This window comes from Cucurbita moschata, unplaced genomic scaffold (assembly GCF_002738365.1).
Source record: "Cucurbita moschata cultivar Rifu unplaced genomic scaffold, Cmos_1.0 Cmo_Scf00043, whole genome shotgun sequence".
Taxonomy (NCBI): domain Eukaryota; kingdom Viridiplantae; phylum Streptophyta; class Magnoliopsida; order Cucurbitales; family Cucurbitaceae; genus Cucurbita; species Cucurbita moschata.
In genome coordinates, this window is record NW_019268559.1 from 1,423,769 (window position 1) to 1,436,841 (window position 13,073).

The following is a 13,073-nucleotide window of genomic DNA, read 5'->3' on the forward strand; positions in this document are numbered from 1 at the left end:
TTTTTTTTTTTTTTTTTTTTTTTTTTTTAATTTCTTCATGCAACCTGCCTCCTAGTCATTGACGAGTGACTGCATGTTGTTGATATATAGATTGACCGAACGTATTGTATTGGTGAAAGAGTTGGAGAGTGAAGATGTTCGATCCGGATATGTTCGATACGCATCATCATATGCTTGATATGACCTTTAACACTTCAGAAAACGAATTGGAGAATGTTAGAGACGATGATTTTGAGGCCAAATCGGGAGCTGAAATGTTAGAGGAAGCTTGTGGGAGTGACCAACAACGCTCCAAGAAGAAGCGCTATAATCGCCATACGCAGCACCAAATCCAAGAAATGGAAGCGTGCGTAACCACCAAATCCAAGAGGCTTTTTTTTTTTTTTTTTGTTTCTTATTTTTATTAATTATTATGTGTTTGATGAACTTTGATGTTTCAGATTCTTTAAGGAATGTCCTCACCCAGATGACAAGCAGAGAATGGAGCTGAGCCGCGAGCTGGGTTTGGAGCCTTTGCAAGTCAAGTTTTGGTTCCAGAACAAGCGTACCCAAATGAAGGTGACATCTCTCGACCACCATGTTTAGTGTTTAGGGTTTAGAATTCAAAGTTAAAAAAAAGTTGGAGGTGTTTTGAAGGTGAGAAGGCTCTCTTAATAATGATACGATATTGTCTATTTTGAGCTTAAGCTCTCATGACTTTTATTTCGGCTTAACAAGAGTCCTCCTATTAAGAAATAGTATTTCTCACTTGTAAATTTCTATTAAATCAATCAACCTGGGACTCACTCCTAATCATCTCCAACAGGCCCAACACGAAAGACATGAAAATGCAATGTTAAAAGCCGATAATGAAAAGCTTCGAGCGGAGAATATTCGGTACAGAGAAGCATTCGCCCATTCAACATGCCCCAACTGCGGATCCTCCACAGCCCTCGGCGAAATGTCCTTCGAAGATCAACATTTGCGTATCGAGAATTCCCGTCTGCGAGATGAGGTCCGCCTCCTCTTTTTATTATTATTATTATTTTAATATTTTTAAAAAAATACTTCTTCAAATCTAAAAAAAAAATAGGTCATATATAGCCCACATGGAAGATCATGTTTCAATAATGAACGATAGCTACTTCTAATATTTCTTGATAGATACCACTACCTCACCCTTTCAACCAAACATTTATTATTCACCAACAAAGTCTAGATTCCTTAATAAATTCTGTTTTCTCTTTTTTTTTTTTTTCTTTTTTTTCTTTTTTTTACTTACAAAATTGAAAATTTTAAAATTTATTGAAAGAGACAGCTGACTATGAGTTATATCTAATATTTTACCATATTTTAAAATGCGTCTGAAATGTTTCGTATTCAAAAAAAATAAACATGTTGTTCTCACGTTCGGGAAATAAAAGTTTATTAAATGCTATGTGTAGGTGTGTGGGTAGGGATTATAACAACGAAAAAGAAGAAATTTTTATGATTGTTAGAAATTAATAATACCTTGTCCTTTTTCTCTCTTTGTCATAAAACATTAATTCACAATTTTGTTCATTAATTATTTGTACTTTGTAATTGCTTTGTTTACCAAAACGTACTGAGCATTTATTGAGAGGAGTCCTTAAGCATTATTTTTAGGGAAGTTTAGTTTAGGGCTTCAAATTAACAACAAGAGTCTTGATTTGACACAGATCGACCGAATGAACGGATATGCCCCAAAATGTGGAAAGCCACTGCCTTCTTCCTATTACCACCTCCCCTCCAACGCCCCCACGCGATCTCTCGACTTGGGCATCACAAATTTCGGTCAACAGTCGTGTTTCGTCGGAGAAATGTACGGAACCGCCGACTTTCTCCGCTCCATTTCCAGACCTTCTGAAGCCGACAAGCCGGTCATTGTGGAGTTGGCCGTTTCCGCTATGGATGAACTGACCCGGATGGCTCAGGCTGGGGAACCCTTGTGGGTTCCGGGTGATACCAAGTCCAGTGAAGTGGTGCTTAATGAATCCGAGTATTTGACCAGTTTCCGAGGCGGAATTGGGCCCAAATCGTTGGGCTTGAGAACTGAAGCTTCGCGTGTTTCGGCTATTGTGTTCATGAACCACGTGAAGCTTGTGGATATTTTTATGGATGCCGTATGTTTTTGTAATTCTCGTTTGTTTTCATTTGGTTTGTTGTTGCCGTGGATTTTTATTCCTTTTTATTTTTATTTTATTTTAGACGCAATGGTCGACTGTGTTCTGTGGGATTGTTTCGAGAGCATCCACAGTGGAGGTTCTTTCCGCCGGCCTTCCTGGAAACTGCAACGGGGCCTTGCATGTGGTAATTAAACTAAACCCAAATTCATTTTTTCATTTTTATGTTATTTATATTTAACTGAAATATATGCTTTAGCAACTGGTTTTAGTTACACTACTTTAGAGATATATATATATATATATATATTTTGAGGCTTTTTGTGAAAGTTCAAACCAAAGTCACCAGAAATTATACTGTAAGCTTTAAAATCCACCGCTAGTATATATTGGCGGGATTTTTCTTTTCGGACTTTCCCTCAAAGCTTTAAAATACGTCTTTTAGGTAAAGGTTTCCAACTCTTATAAAGAGTGATTTGTTTTCCTCCCCAACTAATGTCGGATATCACAATACACCCCCATTCGAGCCCCAACATCCTTGCTAGCACTCATTTTTTTTTCACCCATTAATGTGGGATCACCACCAAATCCACCTCCCTTTGAGGCTGACACATCGTCTGGTGACTGACTCGGATATCATTTGTAACAACCCAGATCCACCGCTAGCAGATATTGTCCTCTTTGAGTTTTAAAGATCCGTGATTTCTAACATGGTATCAGAGTCATGCCTAAATTTAACTATGTCGATAAAATTCTCAAATGTTGAACAAAGAATTATGGGTCTCGAAGGTGTAGTCAAAAGTGACTAAGGTGTCGAACAAAGAGTGTACTTTGTTCGAGGGCTCTAGAGAAAGGAGTCGAGCCTCAATTAAGGGGAGACGACTATTCGAGAGCTCCATAAGCCTCATTGGAGGCTTATAGTGTGCTTTGTTTGAGGGGAGCATTGTTGAGAATTATTGGGAGTGAGTCACATGTTAGTTAATTTAGTGGAAGATTATGGATTTATATCATACCACTGTGGAATCGTGTTCTAATCGGGGACTAAAATGCATCTAAAAGTTCTGTTTAAAGTTCGAAACTAACTACGATTCTGTGTGTACACGCAGATGAGCGCTGAATTCCAAGTCCCATCGCCGCTGGTTCCGACTCGCGAAAACTACTTCGTAAGATATTGCAAACAGCACAGCGATGGCACATGGGCTGTGGCTGATGTTTCCTTGGACACTTTGACCCCTTCTCCCATCCCAAAGGGCCGACGGAGACCCTCTGGTTGTTTAATTCAAGAATTGCCCAACGGCTACTCTAAGGTTGTTTCCAATTATCATCAATTATCATCTAAACAATAATAATTAACACCCACTAATTATCCGTGATGGATTGTTTAGATCACTTGGGTGGAACATGTAGAGGTCGACGAAACTGGCGTCCCTTCAATGTATAGACCGCTCGTTAATTCAGGCCTCGCTTTTGGAGCTAAACGATGGGTCGCTACGCTTGATAGGCAGTGTGAACGTCTAGCCACTTCCATGGCAACCACCATAGCGACCGGCGAATTACGCGGTACGGCTCTTAGTTATGTGAACCCAATATTCCTCTGTTTTCATTACTAGTAGTAGTTTCCTAATGAGATTATTATGGCAGTGATGTCGAGTATTGAGGGAAGGAAGAGTATGTTGAAGCTGGCTGAAAGAATGGTGACGAGCTTTTGCGCTGGCGTCGGCGCGTCCAGTATACACGCTTGGACGGCTTTGCCGGCCGCCGGCAGTGATGATGTTCGTGTTGTGACGAGGAAAAGCACCGATGAACCAGGGCGTCCACCTGGTGTTGTGCTTAGCGCGGCTACCTCTTTTTGGATCCCTGTTTCTCCTAAGGTTGTGTTTGATTTCCTTCGGAAAGAGAAATCTCGAAGCGAGGTACAACAAGTTAATCAATTTTGTTCAAATTCTTAAATTTTACGAAAACAGAGTACTGAAAATATTTGCAATGTTTTTCAGTGGGATATTCTGTCGAACAGGGGCTTGGTTCAGGAAATGGCAAACATAGCCAACGGCCGCCACTCTGGAAATTGTGTCTCGTTGCTTCGTGTCAATGTAAGATTTTTTTCTTTTCAAAATTAAATTAACAAATTTGAAAAAAAAAATTGATTTTTTTATTCTTTTGTGCAGAGTGCAAATTCGAGCCAGAGCAATATGCTGATACTACAAGAGAGCTGCACCGATTCCACAGGATCATACGTTGTTTATGCTCCGGTGGACACTGTTGCAATGAACGTGGTGCTAAGCGGTTGCGACCCGGATTACGTGGCGCTTTTACCATCGGGATTCGCCATACTTCCCGACGGACCCGCCGGCAGCAACGGCGGAGGAATTCTGGAGGTGGGGTCCGGTGGGTCACTAATCACTGTTGCATTTCAAATCCTGGTTGATTCAGTTCCAACGGCGAGACTTTCAATTGGATCGGTTGCCACCGTTAACAGTCTGATTAAGTGCACGGTTGAGAGGATCAGAGCCGCTGTGATGCGTGAAACCCATGATTAAAAAACTCTCCTTTTTAAGTTTAAGCAGGTAAAGAAATGTAGGATAATTATTTCACATGACATCTTCCAAATATATTGGATGTTTAATTTGTGATTTATTGGAAAGCAGTAGCAGAGGAAGAAGAGGAGTTGAGAAGTCAAGAACGCACCTTGAAAAGCACTTTCTGCAGCCTCGCACGGTGCTTTAGAGACGAACGGGAAGAGTTTGTAGGTCGGGAAAAACAGAGGATTGAGCCCTGAAGGGTTAAGATGAGGTTCGGGCATTGACAACTCAACGATTAGGAAGGTTTTTGTGGTTTTGTAATTCTCTATTTCTCTAGGTTTCCTTCTCATTAGGTCGGTGGTGAATAATGTGTAGAGACTCCTATGTTTCATTCTCCTTTATTGGTTGGATTCACTCTGAAAAATTCTTTGTTTGAGTTTTGAATTTGTTTCCATATGAACATCCCTCTCAAAATGATAGATTCCAATGTATTGTTTGTGTGTTGAACTATTCTATACTGTTTTGTTTACTCGTTACACAAGCATTATTACACAAGCATTATAAACATGGTTCTCGAAATGATAGATTCTAAGATGATAGCCGTTGATTTTGGTTCGAGGGACCCCAAATGGTTGGTCCGTCCCTAAAAGTGCACAAGACAAAACTCATCTCAATCCCCACAAAACCTGCCAAGTCCCATCTTGGTCGAACAGCCGTCAATTATTGAACCCACAAAGGTCTTGATTTACTTGGAATCTCACTTTAGGAACTTTTAACGGTGAAGAACCACTCTCAGAGTTTGATCCATGTGGGTGCCTGCCTCTAATTGGACATTTGGAATTCAGTGAATTATTTCTTGATGGGAGGTGATTTCATATTTTTAATTTTGATAAAATTGGTAAATTCAGTGACGTTTTGAAAATTATAAACTAAATGGGTAAGAGAACAGAACCAAATTGAATGGGTGATTTTATTCCAACTGTGTAAAATTTAATTATTTTACCCTATTTTAACAAACAGGTTTAAATTATTGAAAAAACATGAGCCGTCCATTTCGTCATTAGACCGATGAAAATTCACCGATAGGCACGGGCAAGAAGGATCACACGGTTCATATTGTCCCTCCATAAATTTGAAAATCCCAGGGTTCTCCGTTTTCCTGATTGAACTCAAATTCGTATATATAGCCTCTCCTTTCCCCACTATTTTCTCCAACATCAACATCGTCTCTACATTTTCCCAACAAATTCGTTTCTCCTTGCATTTGCCAACTGATTCCAATCAAATTCAGTTCAATCCCATCTGGGTTTTTTTTTTTCGTTGAAAACACCATGATCTCTTCACTCAGCCTATCTTCTACTTTCGCTTCCTCTGAACTTCTCAACCGAAAATCTCCGATTCCGAGGCTGAATCTTCCGGCGCAGTTTCCGAATCGCAATGCCCTCAAACATCTCGATCGATCTTTTTCTATCAACAAACCACTTCACATCTCATCCGTTGATAATCTTTCTTTGCCCGTAAAATCGTTTGGGCGTTCGACGGAATGCAGGGCGTACGAGGCCGATTCGCGGCGTTTGCAGATTAACGTTGAACTTCCTGAAGAACAGGCAGGTCAGAAACTTAAGATTGGGCTGTATTTCGCCACTTGGTGGGCTTTGAATGTGGTGTTCAATGTATACAACAAGAAGGTTCTTAATGCGTTCCCTTATCCATGGCTCACCTCCACTCTCTCCCTCGCCGCTGGATCGTTTATGATGCTCGTTTCTTGGGCCACTAGAATGGTGGACGCTCCAAAAACCGATTTGGATTTCTGGAAATCCCTGTTGCCGGTAATTACAATTATGCTCTGTTTTCATCTTTGAACTTTGGAGATGAATTTTGTGATTAATTGTTCTTTCTTACAAAAATCATGGTGGGTATTTGTTTTTGGAAGAATTTGAATGTAGGAAGTGCATTACAGAGCATTCGAAATAGAGCATTCGAAACAAATAGGAATAGGGATTATTTTTATGCGATGATCTGCTTGTTCTGGTTCTGCAAAACAGAGCATTCGAAACTAAAACTCTGGATCACCGATCGGATGTTTTGTGGCATGATTATTTTGATAGGTGGCGGTGGCGCATACTATTGGGCATGTTGCAGCAACTGTGAGCATGTCCAAAGTCGCTGTCTCATTCACTCACATAATCAAGAGTGGGGAGCCGGCTTTCAGTGTGTTGGTCTCCAGGTTTCTGTTGGGCGAGATGTTTCCATTGCCTGTTTACTTATCTCTTATCCCTATCATTGGAGGCTGCGCTCTTTCCGCACTAACTGAGCTCAATTTCAACATGACTGGTGAGGAGTCTTTGCTGTGAATGTGAATCTCAATTTTGATGTGAATTAATATAGCAAATTGGGGTTGTGTTTTTAGGATTCATGGGAGCGATGATATCGAACTTGGCATTTGTGTTTAGAAACATATTCTCAAAGAAAGGGATGAAGGGGAAGTCAGTGAGTGGGATGAATTACTATGCTTGCCTTTCAATGCTGTCTCTGCTCATTCTTACTCCTTTCGCCATTGCTGTGGAGGGACCCAAGTTGTGGGCTGAAGGATTTCAACAGGCTCTCTCTCAAATTGGTCCCAATTTCATTTGGTAACTACGAATTTCATGGTTATCTAAAATAAGTGGTCTGTTCTGGTTTCACTCAAAGGAATTGTTTGTTTGTTTGTTTGTTTGTTTGAAATGCAGGTGGTTGGTAGCTCAAAGTATGTTCTACCACTTGTACAATCAAGTGTCATACATGTCTCTTGATCAGATATCTCCATTGACATTCAGCGTAGGGAACACAATGAAGAGAATATTCGTAATAGTGTCGTCCATTATCATCTTCCGCACGCCTGTCCGACCCATCAACGCCATTGGAGCTGCCATTGCAATCCTTGGAACCTTCCTCTACTCGCAGGCCAAGCTGTGAGATGATAATTAAGGAGGGTTATATATGTTTTGAATATCTCTGTTGTGAGATCTGGGAAGTTGAAAGAAGGGTGCAGTTTGATTATGATTTAGATTATATGCTTGTATGTAGTCAGCCACAGGGAGTGAGGGGATTCTCGTTGGCGTTGAATTATGTATACTACATATCAACAGGAAGAAGAGTTCCGAGATAGTTACTTTCTGAGGCGCAATAATTGGTAACGTTATTTATTATTATTGTTTCATTCCATTGTGCGTAGTAGTAGTACATAGCTACAAATCATACTTTATATGGGTAACCAACCATTTTAGCGGTTGTATTTGAATAAAGTCGGTGAGGTTTGAGCTATCCAACCCCCTCTTATACCCTATAATTACAGGGTCTGTCTGATTAAGTTGTCCACTTACGTTCTTCGGCTCTTCAGTTTGGTACACAAATATAAAGCATCAGCATCATCGCAAATGACTTGCTGTTTAGGCCGTGCGCTGCGAGTTGCTCATGACCATCTACCAGCCCTTAATTACCTTAGGTTTTTATATACAAACCTTCGCTAATCGCTACACCCATTGCCATTAATTATATATACATAATGCTCGGCAGAGCCTTGTGAGCTGAGCATGCCTGTGGTAATCATGGCCTAACAAGTCAAAAGGGTTCTCAGAAAAAGACATTATAATGGAAAATCATGGCTCCTTAGCAAATAACAAGTAGAATATGATGTCCATTTCGCTCCAAAAACCCACCAATCACGCAGTAACTTCATATTTGTCAACTTTATCTAAAGTAAAATTTCAGTGATGCATTTTATCAACACAAGGAGATGGCCTGAGTTCAAAGCAATCCCAAAACCGGACGTCCTCGAGAGAAGGGCTCTGTGAAGGCACTGCCACTGTCTCTTCCTTTTTGAGTAAAATGTATGAAGGCATCAGCAGAAGCAGTAGCTTCTCTGAGGAAATGGGTGCTGTTGCTCCACTTGCAATCGGCACGCGAGGCACTATGGGGTCGCTGGTTATGAAGGAGATTGAGTACTTCACCAAGCTAGAGCTCGAACGCCATGGCGGCTCTCAGCGGTTAAGTGGAGATGCTTCCAGGAGAAGCGATTCGAAGACAAGCTTTTGGCTTTTGTCGTTGAGTTGGAAGTGGAAGAAGAGAAGAACCAACAATGGGATTCTCCCCAACATTTGCTCTGCTGTCGAATTGTCAAAAAGCAATCGGTTTAATGGGATTCCTGGTTTTGGTTACAGGATTCTCAAAGACGATGTCACCCACTTTCCCATTTGATTCTGATTTCAGCCTCCAAATTCAAATGGGTTTTGTTTGCTTTTTGTGGAATTGCTTTCCCTTGCTCTGTTTGTATTTCCTTTCAAGGTTTGCAACGTTTTCACTGCAAAAAGAAATAAGAGTTATATTACTGATTTGGTTGGAACAGACACTGTTCAAAACAAAACAAGATTGTATTTGAAACTATTATTGATCTTTGTGTTTCCTTTTTTGCTTGGAATCCAACCAATTTTAATCACTCAAATTCTTAATAAGTGATTTGTATTCCAAGAAGTAATCAGATCACTACTAATTTGACTATTCAATATGCTTGTGTTCGAGTAAGAGCACACCGGGTACAAGCTTGGCCATGGAATAGGTTATATTTATCTTCTTCAATGGTAACAATTTGAATCAAGAAATTCCAGTGCGAATACATTTGGCACTATGTTACAGATGAAAATGACATTCCTTATCATCAGGGGTTGCTCCTTTCTAGAGTGTGGATAAATGTCCAAAAGATGGGAAAACTCCAGTTCACTACCTAACTAATCTTGATGAATATCCTCCGCAGCAGGGGCTGCAAATCTCAAATCCACGGGTCGCGCCACTACAACTGCTTCCTCAGCAAATAATGCCCTGATGAAGGATGGGGTTTTTAATGGTCGTCGGCCTGTCATTCGTGGGTACACATCTTCAAGAAAATAATAAGCGTGGCCAGCAACCATGCCCTGAATCGCAAAATAGTTCATCACCATAACTCAAAATGATACATTAGCTTGAACCAACTCATACTAATAAAAAAGTGTATTATTATTGGCCGTAAAATCCAAGTTTCATCATTTAAATAATCATAAATGAGTGCTCCAATTGCTTTGTTGGGATCACAAAAGTTTCAAAAATATCTTTAAACTTCCAAAAGTTTCAATAATATCTTTTAAGGAAAAAAAAACTAAAAACATATCCTTAAGGTTGATTTTAGATAGAAATTGTCACTACTTATTTCAAATTCACACTTAAATTTTCAAAAGTTTCATTTATATTTTAAACTTCAAAAAAAAAAAAAAAAAACGAAAGAAAAAAAACTCTTGGAGAGAAACAGTTCGTACTATATCTCAAAAATTTTGGGAGATTAAAGGTTAAACATTTGCAGAGGCAGTTCGTTAGAATCCAGCAAGACCATATGCCAGAAAAGGGTGGGATCAGATAAAATGAACTGTGAAGAATTATATTCCAAATACAGATGGTTTAAAGTCAAGACGGCATACCAGAAGATCCACCCAAGCACTAGCCCCGACAAGTACAGAGAATCCCAAAAGAACCTGTGCAGGAAAAAGATAACGAAACAAAGTAAATATTCTATCGTGAAGTTAAGATGACATTTATACTGGTGAATGGAGAATTCAACTTACGTTGGATGGGATCAAGTCAGACTAATTTTCACACAAGGACAGCTAAAAGAGATTAAAATAGGGAAAGAAACCCAGACTTACTCACCCATGGCAGGTAAGCTGCCGTAAAAGTAAAGAGGCCTAAAAAGCTCATATGGATGAATGGGTTTTGCTTGCTCCATACGTAAACCTGTGTATAAAAGGATTTGTTGAAGTACAGATAAATTGCATGAAAGTAAAGAAACGAAAGCTCTCGTCTTAAATGGAGACTAACCATCATGAATGTCAGTGAGTTACTAAGGAATACAACTTCGGCAATTGACTCGGACAAGTAGGGTATCATTCCCCCAACCAAAACAATTCCAGTAAGCACCGTGGCCCCAAATAAGAGCATATAAATGAAATCTGCTGTTCTTCCCCTAAAAGAGTTCTCTTCCAGAAGTTTGCAGTATCGGGCAAGAAAAAACATGTGAAACAAAAAATCCAAATCTGGCAATAACAGGCACATCACAAGAGTTTCGTTAGATAGTTGTTAATTTCAATCTTACCCAAAAGAAAAATATATACATACTGAAAAGGCTGAAAGAGTCAAGAAAGTTAGAACGGTTGGATGACGAAAGTCCTACGTCGGCTAATTTAGGGAATGATCATGGGTTTATAATCAAAGAATACTCTATCCATTGGTGTGAGACCTTTTGGGGAAGGCCAAAGCAAAACCATAAGAGCTTATGCTCAAAGTAGACAATATCATACCATTGTGGAGAGTCGTGTTCATCTAACATGATATCAGAGTCCATGCCCTAAACTTAGTCGTGCCAATAGATTGATAAATCCTCAAATGTCGAGCAAAGGACTCCAAAAGAAAAGGAGTCAAGCCTACTCGAAGGCATAGTAAAAACTGACTAAACCTCATCTAACAAGAACATGTCATATTTTCCAGCTATTTAGCTACTAAATGAGCATAAGAAGTGGTAACCAACACAGAAAACGTAGTACAAGAGATGGTAAGCTTCACTGTTCTGGGGGATGGGAGGGGCCTAAATCATGATATTGAAGCACGAAGCAAAGGCTTCAAAGGATCACTGGTCAAAACAAGTTGCATGACAATCTAATCTTTCTACCACAGAAAAAAACTACTGAGAAAACTCCCTTGTTCATAACTTTTCCAAATGGAATCAAAAGAACATTTGCAATAAACTCGTACAATGCGGGTCAGCACGCTTCAGCTTGCCAGTTACATATCGTATGCATATGGAATAAAACTTCATAAAAGCTAAAACCCTCCAGAAACAAGAACAGGACAACTAAAGGCACTCATGTGCATTGCACGTCCACAAACATGAACAGTTATTCCAAAAGTGGGTGACCAATGACTACAATCAGAAAATACCAACAGATGGAAAATATTAGGAAATCTTCACATAAAACCAAGCAACGGGATTTTTCTACAGTTACAAATTATATGTACATGAAAAAGTACTATATAAATACCCATTTTGCGGAAGAACAGGAAGTTGGTAATGAGGCGCCAGAACTGATACTTCTTAGCAACGAGGATAGGATTCAAGTAAAGATGATGCGGATAGATAATCTGTATGAAATCAAATGCATGAAAAATTATTAAACAAACCAAATGGTAAGGTAAAGTGATATTCATCTATTAGACTCTGAAATTAAGAAAAGGCCAACAAGATTATAAGGATCAGCCACATTTTCAAAGTTCATGCTAATTCAATAGCTGAAACAATAGAACCGGGTGCCCCCATATTGTACCACCAAATACCAGCAAAAACTGACACCAAAACTGAAATAAATTTACACATCAATTCCCAAAGGTCAATGAAATCAGCGATAATCGGCATGGGAAACCAACATCAAAGCCCAAGGACAAAAATAATAATCAAAATCCCCCATGTCATGGTAATCGATATCGATGATCTTCCGGGAGGACGAAACAAACCATTAATGATTTCCATAACAAATCAAAAACGAAACTGAGATAAAATAAATAAATAAATAAACAAAAAGCCAAGGCATTCTTAAAACACCGGCTTTAAACCATAATGTAAGACATAATGCCCAGAGAAAAACAAACATTTAAGCCTAAATGACCACGAGAGGCAGAAATGTAGAGCTACAAATGGAGAAGGGGCAACAAGGTACGCACATCGAGGGAACAGCCGATTGTGGTTACTATAGCGGCTGTGAGATAGGAGCGGGTGATGATAGGCATTTGCTTGTACCATTCTTCAACTGCTTGAGCCATCGAATCTCAGAAAGTTGATTACCGATAAAGAGAAACGTGAAATGAAAATCGAAGGCGCAGAACAACAAATATTTGGACGCCGGAAAGAGCGAGCGGAGGTTGGAGAGAGAAGATTCCCGGCAAAATCCGACAGAGAAGGAGATCCGCAGAGTCGGAGAAAGTTTGGAAGAGAGACGGCAAAAGAAAACAGAACAGCTATTTCCCGCCCCGCTCTTTCACGGAGAGGGTGACGGATTTGGTGCGAATAACGGCGCGAGTGTATTCCACCAACCAATCATCCACTTCCCACTTGGTAAATCGAGTATTTTATCGTTATTTACAATTTACCACAAAAAATGGAAGAACTTTATTTTGGGCTCGGCCCATTGGGCCAATTCGATACAAATGCAATTGATCCATATCGACAATGCTAGAGCCCATTGGGCTCGGCCCATTAAGTAAGAGTTTAATTTAAGATTAAAAAAGTTCCCGATGCTAGGGCTTAGAGAGCCTTATACCAGAGACCCAACCAATGACACCCAAACTTCTTACTGTTTAAATTGTATAAGGAACAGATGAC

General features: G+C 39.7%; 4 protein-coding genes across 4 annotated transcripts; 3 read left to right on the forward strand and 1 right to left on the reverse strand.

Annotated features, from left to right (window-relative positions):
- Nucleotides 1-78: 78 nt before the first annotated feature.
- Nucleotides 79-5,152, forward strand: LOC111433546 (homeobox-leucine zipper protein PROTODERMAL FACTOR 2-like). The gene is made up of 11 exons (XM_023070613.1): nt 79-346; nt 441-558; nt 806-994; nt 1,680-2,123; nt 2,209-2,310; nt 3,230-3,430; nt 3,509-3,683; nt 3,765-4,036; nt 4,118-4,213; nt 4,289-4,687; nt 4,769-5,152. The coding sequence occupies exons 1-10, from the start codon at nt 135-137 to the stop codon at nt 4,658-4,660; spliced, it is 2,181 nt and encodes a 726-aa protein (XP_022926381.1). The 5' UTR covers nt 79-134; the 3' UTR covers nt 4,661-4,687; nt 4,769-5,152.
- Nucleotides 5,153-5,807: 655 nt separating this feature from the next.
- Nucleotides 5,808-7,945, forward strand: LOC111433710 (glucose-6-phosphate/phosphate translocator 2, chloroplastic-like). Its single transcript, XM_023070866.1, has 4 exons — nt 5,808-6,471; nt 6,751-6,976; nt 7,053-7,275; nt 7,372-7,945. Exons 1-4 carry the CDS (start codon nt 5,974-5,976, stop codon nt 7,595-7,597), a joined length of 1,173 nt encoding a protein of 390 aa, XP_022926634.1. The 5' UTR covers nt 5,808-5,973; the 3' UTR covers nt 7,598-7,945.
- Nucleotides 7,946-8,509: 564 nt separating this feature from the next.
- On the forward strand, nt 8,510-8,878 carry LOC111433571. Its single transcript, XM_023070639.1, has one exon. The coding sequence runs from the start codon at nt 8,510-8,512 to the stop codon at nt 8,876-8,878; it is 369 nt and encodes a 122-aa protein (XP_022926407.1).
- Nucleotides 8,879-9,193: 315 nt separating this feature from the next.
- LOC111433711 (derlin-2.2-like) lies at nt 9,194-12,743 on the reverse strand. Its single transcript, XM_023070868.1, has 6 exons — nt 12,416-12,743; nt 11,740-11,839; nt 10,523-10,737; nt 10,355-10,438; nt 10,126-10,179; nt 9,194-9,588 (listed from the first exon to the last, which is right to left on the reverse strand). The coding sequence occupies exons 1-6, from the start codon at nt 12,512-12,514 to the stop codon at nt 9,406-9,408; spliced, it is 735 nt and encodes a 244-aa protein (XP_022926636.1). The 5' UTR covers nt 12,515-12,743; the 3' UTR covers nt 9,194-9,405.
- Between the last annotated feature and the right edge of the window lie 330 nt (nt 12,744-13,073).